Genomic DNA, 27,423 nt, shown 5'->3' with positions numbered 1-27,423 from the left:
CACACATTACAAAAAAAAAAAAAAACACCCTTCCCGAAACAAAACAACCACCAAAAAAACAACAATAACAAAAAACAAAAAAAACAGAAGAAGAAAGAAAAAAAATCAAGAAAAAAAATCAAGAAAAAAAAACAAAAACAAAAAATACTGGATTGTATATGCAAAGAAAGAAGTCACTAGTTAGTGACTTGTAAAATGTGTATTAAGCACACGGACACACATGAAAGATGTAATGTGCACGTACAAACACACAATCTTTTGTTGTTTATAGCCCAGCCAACCACAGAGGACCATACAAGGGCTGAAAAATTGTACACATAGGTCCCGAAGAACTGGTAAAACAAAACAAGATGCCTGGAAAAGAAAACTGGCACAAGAACAGCCACACTCATGCACATAAACCTAAGAAATGCCTCTGAAATTCGCCAGTCTGTCAATTTTTCGTTGGAGGATTAAAAAAACAACAACAAAAAATACACCAGGAACCTGAACATAAACATAGCTGTAATCATCATCATGATCATGGGTATACAGAACCAAAAACTGCCAAGAGCCATCTCATGGACTCCATGCACGAAAAAGTATACAACATAGTAAGATTGCCCAGTTACCAAGTCCAGTAAAAGACAAAGTATTCAAGGCACTTAACTAAAATATATAAGTATTATAAGTGAATGGGCCAGCAAGGCAGAAAAAAGAAATAAAGAGACAACAGAAAGAAAATTGAAACAAAGAGAGCAGTTGAAAATATGAAATTTCCAGCACAGAATTTCCAAAAGGTGGGGATGCTATTTACATTAAAAGACCTCCCCCGCCCCTCCAACATGACCCGCCATTTTCCTCAGATCCCCTTTGGAGGTGGAGGGGGGGGGGGAACGCACAATCAGCGGGTTGACAAGAAACTCACTGTTATATAAGGCTGTCACCTCACCCTGCAAGCATTAGCGTTCAGGAGGTTATAATTAAATAATAACAGACTGGAGACAACTTCAGCACAAGGGAAACACTTGAATGAAGCACAGTGATTACTTTATCTATCAACAACTAACAACAAAGAAACAACAAAAAAACTTTTTTTTCTGAATTCAGTGTTCAGAGAAATAGGAAGAAAGAAACAGTTTAAATCTGTTATTAAAAGAAATCAGCAAAATAAAAGATTGAATGTTCTATCAAATCAACAGACAGGGGTCAAGTCCAGGACAATCAGTTGTTTTACAATCTACATGTTACGTTTTTCAAGCAATATTCTTCAGTAACCTGGTTTTCACAATATTAACCAAGAACCATGATCTTCTCTTTTCTTCTTGTGGGGTTCAGAAGTTTACGGTGTTATTTATTTAGCACAGAACACAATAAAGTACACATTTTGTCTGCAACATCACACATGTACAATACTGATCTACATAAAACTACATTTGATGATGTTGCTTTTTTGGTGCTGCTAGTTGTGATACTTGAAGAAATAACACAGCAATACCTTAGAGCTATTTGAACGATAAACATGAACTTGTGAAGGGCATGATATGAAATACATTAAAAAAAATCTTAATATCATATTACTTCAGTTTTCTCATCACAAACAGCACAACGATGATGATGTTTGTACTCCAGCAAGTACACTTAATACAGATCAGGAAATAATAGCTGTTGAAAGGCAAATAACATGTTACTCTGATGAGATACATTATTTGTTGTTACAGTGTGGAACTGTGAGAAGATAAGATAGTGTATTGCTTTGCTGTCAAAAGATACAAAGACACAAAAGCTGGGTTGATCAGTGTTAATATTTTGAAGAGTTTTTGTCTGCATCAAAATTATATGATTATTACCGTTAAGAGTACATACTTTTAATATGGTTACTCGACAATATATGCTGCTGGCAACATGGGGGTGGTTGATTCTGCCTAACATCCACTTTCCATTCCAGCATAATACAAAACAATGCATATGATTTGATGAGGTGCAGTGCAGTACAGACTGATAATACAGTACAGTACAACACTGCACAGAATACAACACAGTTTCAATGTTAATTCAATGTTAATGTTTACTCATTTAATGATAATCAGATGTGCTGAAACACTCAGTGACTCAGTCACACCCTAACTCAGTATCTACTTTTTTCATAAGGTTACATTTCGGTATTTTGTTCTGCTTGTTGTACTCTCTAAAGTGAACAGCCTGCTGCTGGGTTATACTTTCCCACTTTTTAATTGTATCCAGTCGCGTTCAATTCTCATCACTAATTCATGGAATATGACTATTGTCAGAAAGAGCAGATTTCCAATATCAGCCATGACACCTTTGGCTGGTCTGCATATAATTGTTGTACAAGTAAAATTATATTGCTTTTCTAAACATTTCAGTTGAATGTATACTAAAGTAAACATATTTCCAATAAAATTTTGTCAAGAATCTCCTTTGTTCTTGGATTTTTCATACCCATCTGAAGCAAGCTAAATTTGTAACCTCAGTACATTTTCTCATTTACTAGCACACAGACAGCCTTTCTCCAATGATGGGGAGAGAGGAGCATAAAGATGAGATAATTTCAATAAAAAAAATTCCAACCAGTTCAGGTCTGGAACTTGAGCACTTTTCTTTCTATACAAATGCCATGACCACAAGACCACGTAAGGCTGATTCAAAAGAAATGCCTGTGAAGCTGGATCAGTTGCAAAAAAACTTACAGTTTTAGTGAGAGCCACAATAGACTGTGTATATCAGGAGATACTGTTGACAGACAGAAAATATTTACAACAGAAAAGTGGACTACGGTGCCTCTTAAGTTTCCTTGTAGTATTTGAATGGGTAAAATGAGATATGTTTCCAACTACACAACAGCACTTGTACTGTGATTATTATTATTATCACTATAAGATGGGTGCTGTTTTGTTTGCATGATATGGAGCAGGTATGAGAGGAGATGAGCAGAAGACTGCCTGTTTCCAAGCAAGAAAACTAGCAATGCACAAACACAATGCAAAGCTGCTTTCCTACATGTTGATTAAAATGTGGTTCATGGCACATTAGTAGGTATCATTTGAAATGAGATGGGGATACAGAGCAGTGAACTGGGTGAGTGGAGAGGTGTGTTTGCATGTGAATCCATCTCCATAGTGGGGCTGATCGTGAAACATTAAAGTCAAAAAGTATTCTGTACAACAAATATATACACACAAGCATATTTAATGTTACTGAAGCATTCAAGCTTAAGCATGACCAGACACAGATACTTACCTCTTTTGCAAAGAGACTCAAGTGATACTGATCATGACACATGTACATATCACACAGTAAATGGTGTATCCAGATTCACCATCGGCATTTGCAAGTGGCACTGTTCTTTTCTCATTATCAAGGCTTTGAATATTTCTTGTTTGATGGAGCCAAGATAGAAAACAAGTAAGTCCTTCAAGACTCACTTGTGATACACACCTTATCCAGTATATATATATATATATATATATATATAAAAGAAATGAAAATATGTTCTGTATCTAATAATATAAATTCTTTGTAGAAAAAAAAAGAAGAAAAAAAAGTAAATAGGTTTGAACCAAGAACATTAGGTTCGAGAAGTAGTCTTACTTACAGCAAAAAATGGACCTAGAAATGACTTTCAAAAATTATTATCTAAACTTATCTTGTTTTTTGTGTGTTAGAAATCAATTACAGTATTTGAGGCGATAACACTGTTTAAATCATATTGGAATATCTCTATAAGAAATTCTTTAAAGTCTGCAGTAAAGATGTTGCAATCGCCTCATGCACAGGGCAACTTGTAGCCGTTTTCTCTAGCTCTGTGTGTTTGACACTAAGGCTGATAGAAACTACATCCCAGCCCATTCAATTTCTCTTCCATGTTCATTCTGTTTCTAGTTAATTCAGTATCCACTATAAAATCATATACAATAAACACGTGGATGGTGGTGTTAGTGTCGCTGTATGTGTTCTGACCAGAATTTTTATTTCTTTTATTTTTATTGCAAACAAGAAAAAACGAGGTTAGACTGTCCATAAATTGTGAATTTTTGGATTTACATCCTCAACGAAATAAACCGTTGGTGATCCCGAAATACAGTTTAATTAGGAAGACTTAAAACCTATTAATGGTATGACAGTGACAATTTTTTTTCCACTATGTTTAGACTTACAACTTATTAATGGTATGACAGTGAAGAATTTTTTCTGCTATGTTTATTCCAATTTGGTATTGGCAAAGTATTTCCAGTGAAAATGACTATGTTAAAGCTAACTCACACACACACACACAACCGAACACCGGGTTATTACATAGACTCACATTGTTTACACAAGTGAGTAATAAAAAAAAAATATAAAAAAAGAAAGAAAGAAAGAAAGAAGAATCAATCCTTTCCCAATTCCAACCCCCCAAAACAAACAAGCAACAATTATTTACCATTTACTGATGTGAAATAAATATTCATCATAATATTATGATATTCTGCATACACATCCAGATTCTGCCAAAACCATCAACTAATTGAAATTCCAGAGCAGAGTCTGATGTGTCTGATAGGCTGGACGTGACCAGTTGGCACCTTTTGATGGTAGTTTCAGCTCACACTGTAAAGTGAATGGAAAGAAATGAAATGCGTGAAAAAGGAGTGACAGGGATGATGTGATAATTTATAGAAAGGAATTAAAAGGATAGATGACAATTAAAAAAAAGAAAAAGAAAAAAAAAGCAATAACAGGGATGATATAAAAGCAATGAAAAGCATGATAACAAACAGCGATGAAAAAGGAATGGCAGGGATGATGGAATAGAAAGGAATGGAAAGGACAGGGGCACAACCGGATGAAAAAAAGTAACGAAAAGGCTGACATAACTGAAAGGAATGAAAAGGGTGGTAACAGAGAGGACTGAAGAAAGGAATGGAATGGATGATACTGTTACTATCAGCAGGAGAAATTGAGGGAGAGAATGAACAATAAAAAAAACAACAACAAAAAAACCCAACAACAACAAACACACACACACTCACGCTTTTAATACTTGCACAAAAAACAAGGAACTGAACAGGAAAATAACCATGCAACACATAAATACACAGATATGAAGGATGAAACATGCATCTGTCATTGTAGTAAAGGTGGTCAGTGCATATCATAGCTGCAAAAATTCATCTTTTTTCTCTCTTTTTTTTTTTTTTTTTTTTTTTGAAGGAGACAACAAGATCTGTTAAAATGCAATAAATGCTGCTGGAAGGACACTTCCCAAATAAAAACAACAAACAAATCAAACAGAATTTTACCATCTTGCATGTAAGCATGTAGAAATCAGTGAGAAAGCATGAGAATTATTTGTCAGGTTGAATGATACTAAAATTTAAATGAGGCAACTTTAAATGAAATATGAACATTCCAAAAAAAACAAGAACAACAAAAAACAACAAAACAACAACAACAACAACAAACACACACAAAAAAGTTAAGCCATAGTCAGTTGAGGATATTTTGCTTTTGCAATTCATGCAAGTACATTTTACTGGAATAATTTTCTGATCTGGGGGATGTAATATCAGGCCAGAACCTGATAATTCTTGATTCAACTGAAAACCTTTCTTTAATTTAACGTCTTTTCACTTAGTGAAATTGTGTAACTGAAATTGATTCCTGTTTCTGCATAAATCATAGAAGTTACAGTGTTTCTATTCAAATGAGGCAAATGTTTTAAACGTTTCAACTGACTTTTTCTGAACTGAAAGTTTGCTTCATGTTTTGCTTAAAAGTATTCTGCCCATTTTCTTCGACAAGTTCCAGTAAACTAATGTTTCTGACCATTTCTAACCACAAAAACCTTGGAAACTAACCAAAACTTTCCCTTCCAGAATGAACAAAATCATTAAGATAAAATCTTCATCAATATCAAGTAAATAAATTGATTATGATTTGCTAAACATACAAACAGGTACACCCTCATACACATGCATATATGCATTTAACCTTCACCGTAGGTCATGAGTCAAGTACTCATTTTTGTCTTTGAAAATTTAATCAAAAATCCTTTTTTTTTTCCAGATTTCAGAATTAATCTTAATTCCATTTTTACAAAATCTCAGATTTCTTACCTCTAAAATTTTATAAGGGAGTTGGTTTAGCACATTTTCAATTATCTTGGTTCATTTGCAAACAACTAATGCAGATAACAACTCCTGTTCAAAGTTTGTTGGTCTCACAGACCTACTATATCTCTCAAGAGCAAAATGTCTCAACACAAAAATGCACGGTTACCCCCTCTTTTCAAACTCAGCCTCAAAGCAACTGTCAATTTTGACACCACGGTTCATAGAGGCAGACTTGGGTTTGTGTACATTCCCCATAAAGTGATACCAGTCCCACAGGCCCACAACATGCATACAGGAGAGCACAGCTAAAATGACTTTTGCGCGTATGGGTCTGACAGTCCCTCGATGTACAGATAGGGGGAGTGGTTTCTTCAGCCAGACTGGGTCTGACAGTCCCTCGATGTACAGATAGGGGGAGTGGCTTCTTCAGCCAGACTGGGTCTGACAGTCCCATGATGTTCAGATATGGGGAGTGGCTTCTTCAGCCAGACTGGGTCTGACAGTCCCATGATGTTCAGATATGGGGAGTGGCTTCTTCAGCCAGGTAGGGTCTGACAGTCCCATGATGTTCAGATATGGGGAGCGGCTTCTTCAGCCAGATTGGGTCCGACAGTCCCATGATGTTCGGATATGGGGAGTGGCTTCTTCTGCCAGATTGGATCTGACAGTCCCATGATGTTCAGATATGGGGAGTGGCTTCTCCAGCCAGATTGGGTCTGACAGACCCACAAAATGGGAATAACTGGGTATATGATGAAGTACGGTGAAGGTTAATAGTTACACACCCATCTGTCCTCAAGAGGGGATGAATGTACAAGCAAGGATGGTTTCGCACGAGTGACTAAGGCACATGGCAGGGTAAGCGTGTGGTAAAATCCTAATGCAAGGCATGCATGTGTTATGAAATTTATCATTCATCTACTTATCATGAAATTTTCTTGTTTCTCTTTTCTCCAAGTCAGATATTTATTTTTTTAAATGTGGAAAAAAAACGCGTAAAACAGTATGAGAAACCATCTAAATATAACTTGAAATCTTGACAAATTCCAAGAATACCAGCAACTGACATGAAAGTGGAAAATACACAGTGGAACTGGAAGGGAACAGAACATCCAAACATGATGATGTGGGTGATGACGATGCTGCTATGTGAGTCCATTTAGGTTTGGGACTACTTTATTAGACCATACTCTCAATGTATCCAAGCATCATCCAGGCTGAGAGATCGACACACCTGCAGTGTTGGTCAGAAATTTAAGCAGCACTCACAAATACTGACAAATCAAGGACTTTCAACTGTATGGTCCCAGTCTTGCATTCGAGCTCATAGCACACTCAACTCGGGGAAGGAGCTGGCTACGGGTCAAGCCACCTCTGATTGGGCTCAAACATGTATTCAAAATTGTCTAGTCTGTGACATTATCCACTTCATCATAATGGCTGGTAAACTTGAAAAGTTTTGCCACAGTATTCGAACATATGATCTGAGTGAATGTGAGGTTATATAAGTCTGGTTTCTGAATTTTGAAGAGAAAACTTTCAACACTCTTGGGTATCAATTGAATAATGAATTACCATGCTGTCGCTACTGTGAGCAATACCCCAGGCACAAACTGACAAAGCCAACCAACGAGAGCAAGATTGTCACCCAACAACAGAATGGACCAGGTCTGTGCAATATCCCTTGCCATGAAGCATTATAAGCACTGATATCGCATGCCACATACAAGGAGTCTTACAATACCTGCTTTTCTTCAAGGTTGTCTGGAATAAAAAATAAATAAAAAAATGATACATATATATACTGCATTAATGAAGAAAAGAGATTATAAAATATTTCTGATAATTTAAAAAAAAAAATCAAATATAAAAAGAAAGTGTACATCTGTTTAACATGAAATGTATGGTACTCCAGAGACGAAGGCAGAGGGAGAGCTAGAAACTTTAGAAAGCAAAAGAGAGAAACCATATGATATTTCTGATGAACAACTTGAACATAAACAGATATAAAAAAAGAGGTATTTCCATTAGAAAACAGTAACATTGCTTTAGAGTAGGAAGCTTGCTACGATTAAATTTCACTGTTCTGATTGGAATGTTCAGTACACACAAATAGGTCAATAAACAGCAGAGTTCTCGCACACACAACTGCGTGCGCACGCGCATCATGCTTGATAGGACAACTGACGGAAGAGTTCACTTCCATCATTCACGTTACATCAAGTATGATTTGGTGGTGGACGGATCATTCTATTCCACACAACTGTGGACTATCAACTGAAATTAATATCCCTCTCGGAAATATCCTTTTCAAGGGTGTTTTACATAACTGTGGTTGGCTGAAGTTGGACGGACTTTGTTTCTATGAGAAGGACTTAAGTCTGTTCTATTGTGTATCCTGGGAACGAATGGAGGGGAGGGGTTGTCTTGTGGTCTCTGCATACGAGTTCCTCTCCACTGAGGGCATGGTGCTGGCAGCATGGCTGCGGAGAGGAGGGAGTGCTCGCGGTGTGATGGAGGCAGCCTGGTTGCTGTCTGGATCTTGCTGCTTGTGTTTATGTAGGCCATGGGCACGAGGAGATGTGCCATCTTCTCCTACTTCAGTAACAGATCCTCTTTGTTCTCCAGCTGCTTTTGGTGTGGGCAGCTTTCTTGGTCTTCTGGAAGATGATGGATCCTCATCAGTGGATGATTGCTGAGATGACAGGGAAATGTTCAGCTGACTCAGCTCAGTCTCATTTGCAGGCCCTTTGCTCTTCTTCTTTCTTTCAACACAGAAAAGTAACTACCTGTATGTGCTGCCTGTTAATGTTATGCATTTGACTTGTTTATAAATGGCAGCATGTGTTAAGGGGTTATAGGAACAAACTCCTTTTCACAGGTGTTCTAGCTGTGAGAAAGGTGCATGGAAAGAAAACAAACTGCCACCATCCCCTGTTTTTTTCTTTCTTTTTTTTTTTTCTTCTTCTTTCAGCTGATTATAATCATACATATTATGTTATCTTTGATCAATATGTTTTAATGATCTGTCACATTTCAGACACATTTATAAAATCACATTTTCATTTTCAATTCTAAAATAAAAATTTTGAACTAAAATACAGTGCAAATGTTAGAAAATACACAAACAAAACAATTTATTTCCCCCCTCCCACACCCTCCCCAACACACACACACAACACACACCAAGGGAGAGGTATACAGCAATAGGTAAGAGAACAAGCCATAAACTATACTGTATAGCTGATAGTTGACAGGTAATTATCTCACCTAATGTGTGTAAATAACGATGAAACATATCTACAAAGCACTCCACTACATTTTATAACTTTATGTGCTGTACAAGAAAAGATTATAGTGCAATATAACAAGACAGAATGAATTCACACACACACACACACACACAGAGAAATAAATATGGAAAAGCATTTACTCAAATAAACATGCACACACAGCTTACAAGCAAAAAATGATTTATAACATACACTCACTTTCATGCATTAACTTCTTAAATTCTGGTTCTTTTTTTTAAAAGAGAAGATGGCAAACCATGCTAACAACACCGTGTTCACTGAATGCTTAACAGCGTGATTATATTGTAACTTGTAGTTCAGGAGCGATCCAGTTTGTTTAAACAATGATCACTGATTTTAACGACAATGTCGGAAACAGACAAGATGTTGTTGCAGAACAACTTTCTTCAGGAGTTTTGACAAGAAAGATCAATGTGTTTACTTCAACAGAAGACTTTCCAAGGAGGTAAAACTTTGTTACCTGTCAACAAGAAGAGCGGTTTCAGTGCAGTTATTTGGATGATAATCAGACAGAGGACTTAATCGCAATTTAATAAGCATTAGCCAGGTGAGGAGCTTAGCTGCTGAAGCATGAGTTTCTTTATGATTTTTTGATAAGAATGAGATGTATGAAACAGGCCGATAATTCTATTTTAAGAACATTTGGGTCAGGGGTCAACAGTTAATTTCTTTGAAGACTGGTGGAGCATACCCAGATGTCAAAGAAGAGAGAAAAAACATGTAGGATGGAGATCTGGATCTGGGAAGGCAAGAAGTGAGTTTTGCTTTCATATTTTTTTTTCTTTTCCAAGTCAGATTCAGAGATGGCATTGAAGGAATCAGGTTTGGTCAGCTTGACTAAATGTGTAGACAGTGGAGAGGTTTGATGGAAGATCATTAAAAAGGAAGGAGGATTGGAAGGTCTTACTGCCACTGAGTAGATTATTCCAAACAATGAAAAAACTACAGAAGAGACAGAATTAGCTGTCTCATTGCCTCATCAGTTGTGGGGCAGACCAGTCAATCCCTCACAAACACACTGGTTAGTCAATTGGTTTGGACATATGCAGTTCACAAACAACACAGTCATTATATGTTTAATTTTTTTTTCAAAGACCCAGTCAAGAATATTACCACATTCATTTGGGTCTGCAATTGTTGTATACATAAAGTACACATTGCTTAGATTATGAATTCTGTGTATTTGGCTGTGTCCTTAGTCAATTTTTATTCCAATGTTTAATATAAAAAAACAACAACAAAAAATAAAAAAAACTATATGTAATTATGTTTTCTTCTTTCTTAAATTCTCCTATCTTTACTATTACATCTAGGCATGTCAGTTTGAAAATAATGGCCAAAAACATAAGCATTGAATGACAGAGAGAAAGAGAGACTTACCCATCATCAGCTGGATCATGTCTGGTGATTGGCTTCCTGGAGTGAAATATTGAACCCAGGTGAGAAGATGCTTGCAGTTATTATGCTTACAGTAATTAGAATCAGAAGTGGTTATTTGACACTGAATTGTGAGAATGATCTTCAACTGCAGCATCACATTTATGACAGTCATGGCATGCCCCTCTTACTCTCATACTGGCATCCATACGCATGCATACCCAGAAGAAAAGAAAAGGAGAATAAAATACAGGAACAGAAAAAAAAATCTCCAAAGAACATAACTGGCTACATCCATTTTTCTTTCATAAAATTTTCAGCATTGTATTTAATAATTTATACTTGTTGAGTATATTTTATAAGTATTTTACATTATTTAAAAAGAGAAAACTTACCCAGCTCCACTGGCTTCAGTTTTGGGGGGAAATTGCTTGATGGGTATGTCAGCTGACCTGGGGACAGAAAAGATGGAACAGAGTTGAGAGGATGTTTGAAAGGACTGATAGTAACTCAGAGGATGTTTGAAAAGATTGATAGTAACTCAGAGGATGTTTGAAAAGATTGATAGTAACTCAGAGGATGTTTGAAAGGATTAATGGTATGGTGTAACTTTGCCACTGCTGTGCTATTGTTCTGAAGTTGAACTTGAAGTAGTAGGAGAACAAACTCTGATTTAGTATGGTCATGACATATCCTTCCCCCCATTACACCACACCGACATATAAATATACACACTAAGTTTGAGCAAGCATGCGCACACACACACACAAAACCAACACAAGCAAAATTAATTAATTTAAGCCTTGAAGATAGAGACTGACCAATACAAGTATAGAACAACACTTACGTTTTTGATCTGAGACATCAGTCATCAACTTTCATTTAAATATGCATATTGCTAACAAAAGGTGATGCAACACGCGGAAACCTGAGACATCAGTCATCAACTTTCATTTAAATATGCATATTGCTAAGAAAAGGTGACGCAACACGCGGAAACCCTGCTAAAGTCGCAGCCAACTTTTCTTTGCAATGCACAAAAACACATTACTTGGGGTCAAAATAATGAAAATCAAGATTTTTTTTACAAATTTCGCATCTTTGAAGTCTTAACTTTGCTGTTGGTACCTTCTTTTTAGCATAAAACTGCCTGAAACTCTAGTATTTTTTCATGTTTTCAGGTGGTACTGCTGCACACATTCATCACTTAAGTTGCAGTGATCAGTGCATTTGACTCCAGACTTTCCTGAAATTAGGTCAGCTGATGATGTGGCAATACACATAATGACTGCAGTTAGTAAATGTTATTTTAATCTGGGATCTAAAGCTGAAGTTCAAAAGATTCATCAGCAATACAAAAATATTTTTTGTTCAAACAAAATGCAACCTTTGTCTCTCATTTGAACTTTCACTGTTGCCCTTGACTGCTCTCTCATGGCATGGTGTCACTCCTCCACTTGCCATTCTTGACTTTGTTTCAGTACAGAGAGAAATTATGAATTTTCCCTTGCTTTTTTCATAGAGAAATTTATAGTTGACTAGATTCTTAACTTTTTGACACCGCATACACGTTAAAAAAAAATCTTATTTTAAAGTTACAAGCAGGCAAATGTATTTTTCATGAGCCGATTTCTCCATTTGTTCTTTTCAGGTCAGGAACACCAACTTTGAATATAGAAAACAAGAGAGGCAAGGCCTTCAAGACTCACTTGCGATACACGCTTAAAAAAGATAAATAAAAATATAAACAGATTCAAATTTAAAAAAAGTTGAATCATTAATGTACTCTGTATTTGATATTATAAATCTGACCAAGCGCTATGCTTGCTCCAAAACTTGCCTCACGTACAAGCTGTATTAGCTTGTCTCACACACAAGCTGTATTAGCAGACGACAGTTTTCGCAACTAACCCTCGTGCAGAATATGTGTGATGTCACTCCCAGTTTGAACGCAAAGCCGCTTACATCATTTTGTTCTCGCCAGACAGTCTACTCCTCGACCAGAGTCGCGGTATGCTATTGGCTGAGCTGGAATCTGTGTTTTTGGTCCACCGTATTTAATTAATATATCTTTTGTCAGATCAGTAAACTACAAATTCTATATACTGGCAGAATTGTTGCAATTCCATCTTTAAATCTATTCCATTTATGTTTGCCTACGTTAAAATGATTTAACGCAGTTTGTAATTTTCAGCGACAAGCTCGTTAAAACTGACCCTGTTCAGGTGACTTAAATTAAGATTATAAATTTAGCGTAAATAATCAATACTTCATTTTTATACTCATTAGAAAGTAGGCGTTGAGCTCTTTCTTTTGCAACTTATCCAACGTAAACTGGTTCAGGAATCATTTAGAAATCTATCACTGAACACCTTGTAAGAAACACAGTTGTTGTCAGATTTGGCCAGATTAGTTCCGATCTGGTTTGCAGCACACGTGACTGTCTTTGTGGTCCGCTTAACCTGCATAAATTGGCACAGTGAGTGATGAGTGGTCATTTCATACCTGGTCAGTCATCTGACCAGAGCTGCTCTCTCTCTCTCTTGCTGTGTCGTGAGCAGTGTGTTTGTCATGTGTGTCCCCACAATGGCCGACATCTCGCTAGGTATTGCTGCACTGTCTTCTCTTAGGTCTTCTCCTTTTGTGTTCTCTTCTTATAGCTTCTTCTTAGCTCTTCTTCTCCTTTAATAACTATTGTAAATAAAACAATAGAAAAAACCATCTGTGACTGGCCTCTATATGTTCCTGGCCTGTGCGCGGGAATTCTGGTCTATCCTGTCATTCAATCATTTAGTTAGTTCTTTTGTACTGTACCCCTCGAATAACCACTCGTTTCGGCTACATAAAGCTTCGGGTAAAAAAAAAAAGAAGAAGAAAAAGGTATGAAAGCAGATTGGAACCTAGCTTGTTCGGGCAATAGCTGACAGTCTTTCCCACAGTGCTAATCTGGACATACAAATGACGTTAAAGAAATTATATCTAGACAAGGTTGTTTTTTTTAAGCATAATTTGGTTGCGGCATTCAAGGTGATAACGTCTTTTAAATTGTGTTATTTTGGTATGTTTCGGGCATTTAAGAAATTCTTTAAAGTCTGTGGTAATAAAGAGACATTGCCATTGCCTCAAGTACATTGCAATTTATCCCCTTTCTCATCATATGCGGAGATCATGTTCAACAGGCTCAGCCAGCAGAAACTTGGCCTACCACAGGGTCCATTCAGTTTAAATCATGTTTTTGTGTGTGTGTTTTAATATCTCAATAATTTAAGAAATTCTTTTAATTTGATGGTAAAGGAGATGTTGCCATTGCCTCAGGCACACCAGAACATGTAGGCTGTTTTCTCAAGATCTGCACAGACCAGTCCAGACAAGGTTGACCGAAACTCAGTGAAACATGAAACTTTTATGTTCATTCTAGTTAATTCAGTGTCCACTTTAGAATATTCATATGCGATAAACACATCCGTGGTTTAGTCAGTGTCACTGTATCAGTGTATGTGTTCTGTCCAAAATTTGTATTTCTATTCTTGTAAATGCAGACAATAAAAACGGTGTCGTGTCTTCATCTTACCAAACATAGCCTACGCTCCGGAAAATGGAAAGCAGTATTACAGTGTTTTTGGAATTAAATCGAGCCTAAATAAAATATACCATTAATGATCCAGAAATCAGCTTACTTTGGAAGATTTACAAACTATTATTGGTATGATTGTGAAGATTTTTTCCAACTATGTTTAATCCAACCAAATTTGGTATTGGCAGAATACATATTTCCAGAGAAAATGGATATGTTAAAGTTTACCACGGACACACACACATACAATGATACATGTACACACACATACACACGCACACACACACACACAAACGCCGGGTTATATCATAGACTCACTTTGTTTACAAAAAAAAGATATTTAATTAAGTGAGTGAAAAAACTATGACAAATCAATTCAGTTTTTTGTATGTTAATCTGTGATTATTAAACTTTTTGAAAGTACAAAAATTATTACCTCCAACTTTAGTTGGGTTTCAGTGTGCTGCATCACATTTGTTCATTTTGTAGAAATGTTTTAGACGATCAAATACATGTACTGTGGAATTCTTCATATGTTAAAAAAAAAAACTGCCTGCAAAACCCTGGGGAACATAAATGATGAAGCTTAATGCTGAACCAATATCTCATCTGTTGATGAGCCTTCTGAGAAGGTAATAATGGGTGCATATATATACAGATCTGTAATAACTTTGGCGTGTGCGCATGTGAATGTCTGTGGGTGTATCAGTGTTGTCAAAGTTCAGATTATATTTTCTGGTGGTACCTTGAATAAGCAACAATTGTTTTATGAATTTATTTATTCATCGGTTTATTTATTTTATACATAAAGCTGTCTATGAAGAAAAAATAATCCAGAAGTGGGAAAAAAAAGATATTTAATTATGAATTTTCGCTGCTTTTCACATACCTGCATGCGAGCGCGCACACACACACACACACACGCACGCACGCACGCGTGCGCACACACACACACACACACACACACACACAGAGTACATACCGTTCAGGATCATCTTGGGGGCAGCAGCTGCAGTCAGGAACACATCCACACTTTTTGGTACACACCCAGGTGCAGTGAAACATCTTGATCATGCCACAACACCCTTTACATCCACATTGCTTGTGACAGTTTGCGTTGCATGTTAGTATGCACGTCTGGCCCCAGAGGTAAAGGCATATGTAAACTGTAGGAAACCAAGACACAATAATTTATATTTTGTACAGCAATAAAATATGATGCTAAAAGCAAGCTGTATGTTCTTTTTAACACCATAGGCAATAACAAGTTCAGTTTTTCTTGTTTGTTTTGTTTTTTCAAACTAAGAAGAAATAAGGTACATAATACACACACACGCACATAACAGCATGCACACTCATTAAAAAAAAAAAAAAAGCGTGTGTGCACGCGCGTGTGTGTGCATGGCAAAATGTTTACAGACATTAGCAAAATTATGTTATCTGTGACACTGGTCTGTAAGGGATTGTTTTTGTAACTGTTCCAACTGTTAGTAGGTTTTTACTGCTTTCTGTGCAGTAAGAAGTGTGTAGGTTTTTTTGGGTTTTTTTCCCTTTTTCTGAACCTGTGCTCTTCACCAGTTCCTTGGTGATCCCACCCACTGCCTATTGTTGGAGACAATTTTGTTGCTTGGAATTATTTGCCTGACAACAGTCTGTTGCAGAGACAAAATGGCTGAAGCACATTTCCAACAAAGTAATGCAGATCAGTCGTTGATTATAATACCTGTCCATCTTCCCACACCCCTCACTTCTCAAACCCATGGAACAAAATCTGGATGCAGTGTGGGATTATATAACTGTTGTCAGTTAAATGGAATTTAAAGGCTTTAGCTTAACTCCTTTAGACAAACAATTCTCACTGAACAGTTTTTTTTTACTTTTTGTCTGTGTTACTTCGCTTTCAGAGAAGGAAAGAGTTGGCAGCAAAAATATACCATGATTATTTACTTAAGTGATGGTGCTTAGCATATGTATGCTAGAAGCAGCGATGGCTGATGGTGTGTATTTCATCTTCTACTGCTTTTTAAAAAATTTTTTAATTTTATTCCATTTGTCTGTAGTGTACAACTCTGTGACTACTCTGGTTATGGCATAGTTGAGGGGAAGTGGGCTGTCCCCCCCCCCCCCAACCCCCCTTATTATCTGAGGTTTCTCCAATCCAAATGCCTAAATTAGTAAATATATGAAAATTCTTTGACAAATACTTCTTATTGCAAAGATTTATATTTTGACTTTGAGAGCTCTAGTTTTCTTTTCTCTCTCGTTCCCTTTCTCTCTAGCAGTGCTGTGCATGCTTTTTGGTTTGGCTTTCTAAATGCGAGCTGATCAACATCCTTATAACTATTACATTACTCATTTAAAGTAAATCTAAATATTTATATCTTTAACACTATGTTTTCTGCCTGCTTGGGTTTGATTTCTGTCTGCCTGGCTGAATATGTACTGTTTCTTCAGGGTATAATCATATAGGTTTATCTACCCTCATATATAATCCTATAAAACGAAAGGTTGGCAATCAAGGTAAAAAATGCATTGTGATCGATTGAAAGACTTGGGTGTAGTAGTGTACTCTATCTCTCTCATACATGTGCACGCACACACACACACACACACACACACACTGTGCACAGAAACTTCTGCATCCAGCCCCAGAATATATTGTCCTGGATCTTGTCCAAAACCTTCGTTCCCCTCCCCCATCCATCAACTGTCTTTTCCCATCCACCCCTCTCTTCCCCTACAACTGGAATCCTGGGAACACAAATCATGTTCCTTGAAATCATAGGTTTCCTAGGTTTTCATATAACCAAGGTGAAGTAATGTCCTCGTAAAGAAAACATGCTTTCAATTGGTGTGTGTAAGGTTTCTTATTTGAAAGTATCATAAAAAAAAAAAATCCTTGATTTTGTAAGTTATTAAAAAAAATAAGAATAGTAAAGAGCACATTCAGCTGGGTGATGGGGTGTGGAAATCACTTTCTTGTAATCAAAGTTTCTTTTAACTTAACTGTAAATGGTATTTTTTTAATGCTGACATTTTCTCAGCCATTGCAAGCAGCACAGCAATAAAACTCCGTAGGATCCCGACTATATAACAAGCATGGAATAAGTCAAAGGTCAAGTTCATCACTTGGCAAAATAGAAATAGTCTGAGAGAGCTCACATCTTTCAGTTACATCCAATTTTGATGATCACCAAAACAGACAAGCCTGAAGGCACATAGAGCTTTCATCTTACATCCAATTTTCATCAAACTTGTGTCTGTTAGCTGACATCAGTGACAGCATGACCTCTGTTTCAATTCAAGGTCAGAGAGCCAAGGTGAAAGCCACAGCATGGCATGATAACAGAAAAGGCTTACACAAGTTACAGGCACAAAAGAAATAATGCCTTACACAAAATCTCAATCAGACCTTCGAGTAACTATTCATGAAAAACTCAGTATTGAGTATGGCGGTTCATGGTCAAGGTCAGGGTTCAAGTCCAAGGTCAGAACCCAACAAATGGTCAATATGTTGAAGTGTTATATAACTTGGAATTTCGAAAATGGATATAACTTGGGTTTTTCATCAATCCTCGTGCAGTGAATAGTTATGAGCAGAATATAAACACTTTCAAAAGTGACACTTACAGGCACAAAAGAAACACAAAATCTTACACAATATCTCCATCAAACTTTAGAGTAAAGTCTGTTCATGGTGAAAACAAAAACTCAGTATTGAGTATGGAGGTTCATGGTCAAAGTCAGGGTTAAAGTCCAAGGTCAGAACATAGCAAAATGGAAAATACGATAAAGTGTGATATAACTTGGAACATCGAAAAAGGATATAACTTGGGTTTTTCATCAATCCTAGTGCAGTGAATAGTTATGAGCAGTATATAAACACTTTCAGCAGTCACTGAAAGATCACGGTCACAACAGTGTGATAAAAAAATATCCTATTGAAAGAGGCAGTATCCTTTTAATCACTTCGTGAGTTGGATGAAGTGGGTATCACACAAGTCTTGAAGGCCATGCCTCCCTTGTTAACGATGATGGTACATTATTGTCTAGAAGTAAAACATGTTTGCAGACGATGTCTTTCTCAATCCAGAACTAACAGCACATTATATATTATTTTGATATTGGAAATGGATTTGCTATTCTGAATGTGTGCACTTAATGATTTTTAATCATTATATTTGTTTGTTTGTTTTTTTTATCACATTTCAGCATTTTTAGTATTTCTCCACTGAGCTGTTCTTTCCTGTCCCAAAAAAGAAACCAGATTTTCTCTGTGGTTATTTTTCATATTCCAAGGTGGTGCAAGATTCTTTCACTTTCAGTTTCATATCTTCTTGCTGCTTGCATCTTGTAAGAATTTATATTCATGTTGAGCTATGTGTCTATCACATCACATCACGCTGATCAGACTGACTGCGAGTATCTTTCTTTCAGTTGTCAAAGACTTACATGTGGGGGGTGAATACTGTTTTGTCACTGTATTCCTTGAATGAAATACTCATGAATGTTTATGTCTGTGATGAAGTGATTAGGTTCCCCTCCCCTCCCCCCTGAAATATTTCCTCCTTGGTGTCGTAATGCTCCCTTCCCTCATCACACCCCACCTCTCCATTGGCAGTGAGTGTGTTTACTTTCAAACCCTGGTATCTTGTTCTTTATGAGTCAGGGTACAGACCTTTACAGGTCCACTTATGATGATACTTTTCTCTTTTTTTTAATTTTAATTTTTATTATTATTTTTTGTTGTTGTTGTTGTTGTTGTTGTTATTTGGTAGACTAGTTCACAAATCAACATGCATCTCTCTTGAAAATCTTTCACAGAGAAAGATGGGGGTGGGGGTAGTGGTAGTGGAAAGAAGCGAAATCTCTGTTCTTTGGGAGAGAAAGAATAAGGCCATGATCGTGATAGCTTGTTTACATCATACCCTGACTTCAACTTTAAAACAATACAAGGTAGTGAAATACACAATATAAGTAAATGCATAAACAAGACTACAAATAGTACAATAAAAACAAAATATGGAATGTGACAAAGTTAATAGAAAACTACATTTACATACTCACCTATGCAAATGATGCAGATGATGCAGATGCAAATGATGATGATGATTCCAGGTATGTCACAGCTTTTTAAACTGAACAGCTTACAATGAGGAGGAGGATGATCTGAAAATAGAATGATCACAAAAGTAAATGAACTGTTTGTAGAAAAAAACTTTAGTGGAAAATATGCTGATGAACAAAAAGATAATAGAGATTATCAAACAAATGACTGCATTCCAGAATCACAGCATTTTCAAGATTGGAACGTCTGAGCAAATTGTCAGACTTTATGTCCGTCAGTGATTACATAATTCAGCATCAGCTTATTTCCTCACCATAATATTTTAAGATCAGTACAGTTTATTGAATTACTTCATGTCTCTTACATACTGCAGCACAAACAAAGAAAAGCCAATTCATAGGCAATTCAGATTCTCTTCTATCATAACATCATAACCATACTTTCCTGCAGTAAGACCCATTAAAAGACTTAAACAAGATCTTGGATATAACAACAAACTCTTCTCAGTGGAAAATGCACGTCAAACATACAAAACAATATTATCAACTTCTGACGGTACAAGGGGTATTTCTACTTGTTAAATTTCAAACATATAACCGAATCAGGGTCTATTAGTTACTTTTTTTTTCTTTTCTGTCATTTGAATTTTGCTTCTCATTGTTCATAATATAATGACAAAGCAATCGTTTCATTCAACAGAAAACAACGCCAAAATATTTGAATTAATAAAGTATCACACCGTGAGCTGTTACTGAGGTGAAATGATTAGAACAACCACAACAGCAGGAAAAAAAGAGAATGCTATCCCTGGATCCAGATCTAGATCCGCATCTGGGTACTCAGAATTTGTTTTTAAAAGCATTCTTCACCACTGAGAAATAAGGAAAAGAAAGGAAAAAAAACGAGTGTTTTTTCAAGAAAACACGGATGAAAACATTGAATGTCCATAAACTTGATGGGATGGTAGATCATTGGTTAAGGATATTTAAAACAAATTTTGGTGGTAATCCTTCTGAATTTGGATCCAGTAATTTTTCACTAGTGGGGACGAGGGAGGGGTGGGGGTGGGGGGAATCAGTATTTAGCATGATATCTCAAGATGGCAAAGACATTTCTTTGAATTTGAGGATGACAAGCAGTGCCATTATAATTGATGTCATGATTAAATGTTTACTTGCTGTTGGGAATCTGGATTTGGATGACTACCATTGTGGGACAGTGGTGTGTTGGTAATAAAATGAATGAATCAGGTAAATGTTAAACAACTTTTGTTTCAGTCTTACATTTTGTGCAACTGCTGGCTATAATAGCATTCACTGAAGTACATAGGTTTTGTTCCACAATTTTTGTTTCCTTGTGTTTTATTGCTCACACATCTTTTTCATGCATCACTGCACACATCTGATGTCTGAAATAATGTACATATGCTATCCATGTTGAAAAACATGATTAGCAGCCAGCTTGTGGCCAGCTCCCACCAGATCTGAGTGCACTACGATTTGAAATGGGAAGACCTGAACCCACAGTAGTCATCCACTGGATGAGTCTTTCAGAGTGATGCTCAAATTTCCTCTTAAATTTTCTTGCAAACACTGTAGACCTGTATATCTCGTAGGCCTGGTTGACACTGGGATATGGACCTTCATAGTAGCATTGTGAACATCATCATTCTCAATCAACATCAGTATAGAAAAATTGTCCCCTATTCTATGGCCTTTCATGCCCGGCTGTCATAGTGACCTTAGTTTTGGTCACCCTCCACTTCTAATCACAGAGTGACTTCCTGTCAGGGTCTTCGGTGTTGGCAGATTCAAGGACTGTCAGTGGAGAGGTATGGTGGCGGTCTTCATTCAGGAGGGGATGCTCACAACTACGATCAGTCTGGCATCCCAGTTTGTGATTACTGTTGTGAGAAGGGAGCTTAGTGCCTGAACACCACTGGAGTGACTCAATAGCAATGCAGGGTCTCTCTGGTGTGAGGCCTTCTTGTAACTTAACATTGTTGGCTCCTGGTGGAGTTCCAGCACTGAGACTGTGGCAGATGAACCTGGGTATGGCCGTGTATGGGGGACTCAGAATGAGAGGCATGGGAGAAATGCCACTAACATGGTGCAGATGACAGGTAGCAGAAAAGAAAACAACAAACAAAATTAATGAAAATGGTGAATACATACTTACATGTACAAGCAGGCACATACACACACAATTGTGCACACACAAACACTCACACAAATGAACATGTAACCAACAGTGCTTGGATGATCTCACTGTGTGTATGCATGTGTGTGTGTGTGTGTGTGTGTGTGTGTGCGTGCTTTAACATTTATTTACTTTGTGTCATTTCAGATGAGTGCATTAGTGTGTGTGTTGAAAGAAGTTATATCAGTTTCATTTTATATATCACATTGATTGGACATAAACTGCAATCAATCATTTAACTAAGGTGGAACAGTTGGTTTTCGTGAAAATTTTGTTACTGAAATGTGAATTTGAAATGGCTGGCATGAGAGTGAGTGCCTGGATTATTAGTCATTCATGGATATTTTAAATTTGTGGGGTATGGAGAAGAGAAATGACTGGATTTATTTTCCACATGAAATTAACATAACAATAACAAGGTTAAAAAAAAAAAAAAATCTTCCATAAATAAACCATCAAAAATGAAACCAGGTTATACTGCATCATTATCACATTCTCAGGATGTATTGCTTTGAATGCTAGAACAGGCAGAAGATGGAGCCAGAGAAATTATTCTTGTTTAATCTGTTACATTCAGATTTAGATTCATTCAGAAAAAAAGAGAAAGGAAAAAAAAGGGAACAATAAAAATCTGCTCTTGTTCTTTTTCTTCCCATCCTCCCTCCCTCTCTCTTTTTTTTTAAATTTTTTAATTTTTTAATTATTTTTTGCTGTCCCATCATCTGTACTGTTCCAGTGGCATTACTCCCAGGCCGCTCATTCCAAGTCCCCTCTACAAAGCCACACCCGGGTTCGTCTGTTGCAGTCCCAGTGCCAGCAGTCCACATGGAACAATCAGTGTTAGGTCACCAGGAGGCCACACACCAGAGAAGACCCTGCACTGCTGCTGAGTCACTTCGGTAGTATTCAGTAGTGCCTGTTCTGATTCAACATACTTAGGACACCACCTACTAAGTCCCCTACTGACAACAATAATGGCTTAAGTCATCGAGGCAGACTAAGTGAACATCTCTCTCCCTCCTCCCCCCCTCTCTCACTCATGTGTGTTTGTGTGAGGAAGAGAGAGAGCGGGAGGGTGACTGAAACAAAAAGGGGATTACAAGCAAGGGCAAAGGGAGAGTAAAGAAAAAAAACAGTCTTGAAAACACACACACTGGCACATAAATGTTGAAATAAAACAATGATTTCATTGAAAGTGTTTATTTCATGGTGGGTTGCACAGTAGGATGTGGTTTGTTGTTGTTTTTTTTTTGGGGGGGGGGGGAGGGGGGGTTTCCATATCTACAGTTAGTATTACACACACAGCAACCCAGTTTGGATTGGATTGGACATATGGAAATTTTAACAGACAACCATTTGACAAAACAAAAACAAAATAAAAACAAAAAACAACGACTTTTTGTTGGAAAACTATCTAAAACAAACAAACAAACAAAAAAACACCCAAAAAACCCAAGTCTTAAAGGTCTGAAACTCCAGGTTTTCTGATGTAAAAATGCTTTGAAACATGTTTGAGCATCATTGTAGGACACATATTGGAAACAAATGCAAACATTATTGATATTAACTACTTTCAGGTCATGTTGTGTTTTTTTTTGGTGATGTGAGCAGACATATATATAATATATATATACAAAGACAAAAAAGAAAAACAAACACATCAATCTGTCAAATATTCCATATTTTCAAAACGATCATGTTCCTTCCTCAAGGGATAAGTTGTTTACATGTTACATGGGTTATATATATATATATATATATATATATATATATGTGTGTGTGTGTGGGTGGGTGGGTGTGCGTGTGTCTATATTAGAAAAGCACAGTTGAAGCAGCACTTTTCTCAGCTTCGAATTAGCTGCCGTTGTGTTTTGCCATCTTGCATCACACAAGCTTTTTCCAGCCCCAAGAACTGTTGTACATTCCTGTGACAGTTTTCTGAGAGGGTTAGATTTCAAAGATTCAAATGGTCTATTGGCCTTCAACTAGTTCAAGTCATTATACAAACACATGGGAAGGGGGAGGGGTTTGGGAGTGGGGGTTGCTGTAGGGTATGGAAAGCGGTATAATCTGGATAAGCATTGCAATAGCAAGAACATTATTATGATCTGAATGAGCAAGCAGGCAAATCTCAACAAAATGAGATATACTGATATAACATCATTGTCAATATTCAAAATATTCTTCATCATCTGTTTAACTGGCAGATACACACAGGTGGAACAAACATTTTTAATGGTGACATGGGAACAAAATGTTTGAAATGTAAGTTTTGACATTTTCTTTCATTACTGTTTTATCATCATAATGTTTATAGTGTCATTATACTCTTATGTATTCACCAGCGTCAACAAATCAAATACATAAAAGGCATGAAACTTAACAAAGTTGAAAGGATCAGTTCAATAATCATTGATCATACAGTATCTCTTATTGATACCAGGAATTATACATTAAGATAAAGAATGTTTTGTGTGGCCTAGAGCAGTATGCAAATGGGAAATTTCTTTGCATCGTTTAGAAGTTTTATTCTTTGATCTGCATACACTGGGCATCCAAACAAGAAATGTATTTCATGTTTAATGTCTGATATACAAAAGGGGCAACATCTTTTCTGGTTCGAACTACTATAGCAATTGATGTTATCATTGAGAGGGAGTACACCAAATCTAATCTGAGAGAGGGCAACTCGAAAGCAGTAAATACCTGTATTCATTATGTATTTCTCTCTCTGAAATACAACCTTAATTAATAATTATATGACCAATAATGTGATTATGTATCTTTGTCTTGAATGACCCAGTCCGTTCCTGAACAGAAATGTAAACCAGATGCTGTTTGAAAATATTTAGGAACAATTTAACATCCACAATCCCTTGTTGTAGCGACACAATATTGAAACCCAGTTTGACGTAAAATTTCTTTTACCTGTGTAACCCAGCAGTTTTTTTCCTTTTTCGTCTAAATGCTTTTAACATGTTATAAGCTTTTCAGGTACCCATTGTTGTTCCATTCCCAACAGTTTAAACCAGTATCTAAGTTAGTTTATGTAAGAGTTCACACACAGTTCAATAGTTTAAACCAGTATCTAAGGTAGTTTATGTAAGAGTTCACACACAGGGGTTATGTCCCAACAGCCCATAAAACATTCATGATCTTATTAGGTGTGCGAAGAGAGAGAGCGAGAGAGAGAGAGAGAGAGCACGCACAAGTTTACGCTTATACATTCCCTTCTGACTTTGAGCCATGTGTGTGTGTGTGTGTGTGCACGCACACGCATGTTGAAAGAAATCCCAAGCAATGTACTTCAAGAAAACATCAGAAAAAAAAATTTCTGCTTATGTCCACATTCCATCCAATTAATGAAACTGAGATAATGTCAGTAGTTTGATGACATGACATTAAATGACAGGAGCTTTGAAAAATTGACTGTTTGAGGATCAAACTCACTTTATAAATTAAAGACTGCTCAGTTGGGAGTGAAGAAGATGAGATGTACAGGAAATACTGATCTGAGCGTGACAATTACTGTTTTTTGGAGATTGTTCATCATATTTGTATCAACCTGTGATTTCTTTAAACTGATCAACTTGCAATCCACCATGGTGGAACTTCATTCTGTGAAACTAATGATGATGAAAATTGTGGCTGAAATAAGGTTGCAACAGCCTGTTCACACAATCAGAAAGAATAGCACAGAGCACCATTTTAAGCAGCAGTCAGCCCCTCAATGCATGTCATTGCCATACACATTTATTTGAATAGCAGATGAAAGGATGGGCTGTAAATCAATTTTTGTATCCATGAAGGGGGATGTGGGGGGTCGAGGGTACTAACAAACAAATAACAAGAAAATAGTTTGGCATGGAAGAGAGAATCTCTCTAGCAAAAGTAGCACATGAAAGGTTAGGATACAAAATCTTTGTGAAGAGCCAATTTGGAACAGCTTATTCTCTTGGGACCCAAAAGCAACTTCCAAAACCAGGTAGCTTCCTTTGAGGAGAAGCACACACACGGACTCCAACAATGCCATCCCCAAGGAAACCACCAGACACATTAGGAGCTTGATTGCCATCCTCAACAGACCCAACATACCAACAGAATTTCGGCCACTAAGCCTCAACAAGCCAGTAGGATGACTGTCACAAAATGTTCATTTGCAACTTAATTGAACAACAAAACACACACACACACAAGTTTGAGCCAAACTGTGGATTTAAAAAAAAGGATACTGAAGTGAGAGCAACTTTTTATTGGCTCTATAACCTTTCTTAGGAATGTAATCTTTTATTTAGTTAAAAAAAAAAAATGGGGGGTGGGGCGGAAGGGTTGTCTACATGTGTGTTTCTTGCTGATGGTGCACAGTGTCATTAGGACTGGGTTTTCCTTTGCTGGAGGGACTAATATTTTCAGTTTGTATTTTTCTGTTTGCTCTCTGGCGTCTGTGTCGTCTGTACCATAGCACAATGACAATTGCAATCAGGACAATGAGAACCAGTCCAGCAAATCCAGCACCAACGTATATTGTGATAAGTCTTTGTGGAGTTTCAGTTGTTTTCTCAGTGCTTTGCGTATTTCCGGTTGTTGACCCATCTGAATTTGTACTAACTGCAGTCGTGCTGCTCGCCATGGTATGGGTTGTACCAGTGACTGTTGATGAAGCTGGGAACAAAACAAAAAGCAGATGGATGGACAGGGTTCCCATAAGTCTGAGCAAACAAAATTCCGTACTTACTTTCCTCTTTTTTTTTCTTCTTTTTTTTTCACAAGGTAGAGTGCGGTTAACGTTTTCTCAACAACAATACAAGCTCATGAAAAGAAAACTGTACTGGTGCAAGAACAGGACTTTCTTTAGTGAAAGTGACTCACTGTGTATCTTCACCCAATCTCACCCAACCCCACCAAAAAAAGAAGAAAGAAATCCTGTCTGTTATATGTTAAGGCAGCTCTGTTAATTTCTTAATGATTTATAAATATGAGTACAGAACAAACTACATGTGTCCATGATTTACAGCATTATATACAGATAATACACTGTTATCTGTATATCATGAGGAAGACATCTTTTTCTTTTTCTTTACACCGATATATATATATATATATATATATATATATATATATATATATAATTATATGCACACCAATAGATACACTGACAGACATACAATAGGCAGTGAGAGAAGGGAGAGGGATGCGGTGGATGGATGGAGGAGACCTGTATAAAATACACAGATATTTTGGTAGACCGACAGACAGACCACTGGGTGGACAGACGAGAAGAAAAATAGATAAATTAAAACAGGTATTGACAGACAAACAGGTAGATGGAATTAACAAATAAACCGAGTCAGACTGATGATGAGTTATGAGATGTTGATTATAACCGATAAATAGCTATGTCAGTAGCCAAACAGACATTGATAAAGAAACTGGTATTCCAGTGTTCTGAGTTTCTGTATGTTGTGCATGCAAAAGGGAAATCTCTGCCTCAAGACACACCCGCTGTCACAATAAATGAATAATAGATAAGTTTATTGTTCTTTGTATTGAGATGGTGCTAAGTTTCAACATTCTTTGTATGGAGATGGTGCAAAGTTTTAACATTATCTGTATCTGGTATCAGGTCTCAACATACTTTGTATCAAAAGATCAAAATGTTACAAAGTTTCAGTGTGCTAAGTTTCAACATTGTTTGTATGGACCAAGATATAACTTATTCCAGACTTCAGCTTAATCAGAAGTTGCCTCTTAGCCAAGAGAGAGCAAATGGGACTGCTCTTCAGTCTTTGTAAGGCT

At 36.8% G+C, this 27,423-nt stretch overlaps 2 protein-coding genes and 1 long non-coding RNA gene across 6 annotated transcripts in view; all 3 read right to left on the bottom strand.

Annotated features, from left to right (window-relative positions):
* The window catches only part of LOC143277491 (uncharacterized), a 534,532-nt gene that overhangs the window by 184,844 nt on the left and 322,265 nt on the right, over nt 1–27,423 (bottom strand). The gene's annotated exons all lie outside the window — the stretch shown is intronic.
* On the bottom strand, nt 1,539–19,532 carry LOC143277302 (uncharacterized). 3 transcript variants are annotated; one of them, XM_076582077.1, is made up of 6 exons: nt 19,428–19,532; nt 15,343–15,526; nt 11,182–11,238; nt 10,790–10,825; nt 7,840–7,859; nt 1,539–4,590 (listed from the first exon to the last, which is right to left on the bottom strand). In XM_076582077.1, exons 2-6 carry the CDS (start codon nt 15,353–15,355, stop codon nt 4,504–4,506), a joined length of 213 nt encoding a protein of 70 aa, XP_076438192.1. In that variant the 5' UTR covers nt 15,356–15,526; nt 19,428–19,532; the 3' UTR covers nt 1,539–4,503. The 3 variants fall into 3 exon arrangements, with proteins under 3 accessions (XP_076438192.1, XP_076438193.1, XP_076438191.1); XM_076582078.1 differs by lacking the exon at nt 10,790–10,825; XM_076582076.1 differs by lacking the exons at nt 1,539–4,590; nt 7,840–7,859 and adding an exon at nt 7,874–8,860 and having other exon boundaries at nt 19,428–19,526.
* LOC143277494 (uncharacterized) overlaps nt 22,713–27,423 on the bottom strand; it is a 297,802-nt gene continuing 293,091 nt past the window's right edge. Inside the window, exon 3 of the long non-coding RNA XR_013053744.1 lies at nt 22,713–26,289. This is a non-coding gene — a long non-coding RNA (uncharacterized LOC143277494). The remainder of the gene's footprint in view (nt 26,290–27,423) is intronic.

This window comes from Babylonia areolata, chromosome 34 (genome assembly GCF_041734735.1).
Source record: "Babylonia areolata isolate BAREFJ2019XMU chromosome 34, ASM4173473v1, whole genome shotgun sequence".
Lineage (NCBI taxonomy): Eukaryota > Metazoa > Mollusca > Gastropoda > Neogastropoda > Buccinidae > Babylonia > Babylonia areolata.
The sequence above is the reverse complement of the archived record's forward strand: the minus strand, read 5'-3'. Positions and strand labels throughout refer to the sequence as shown.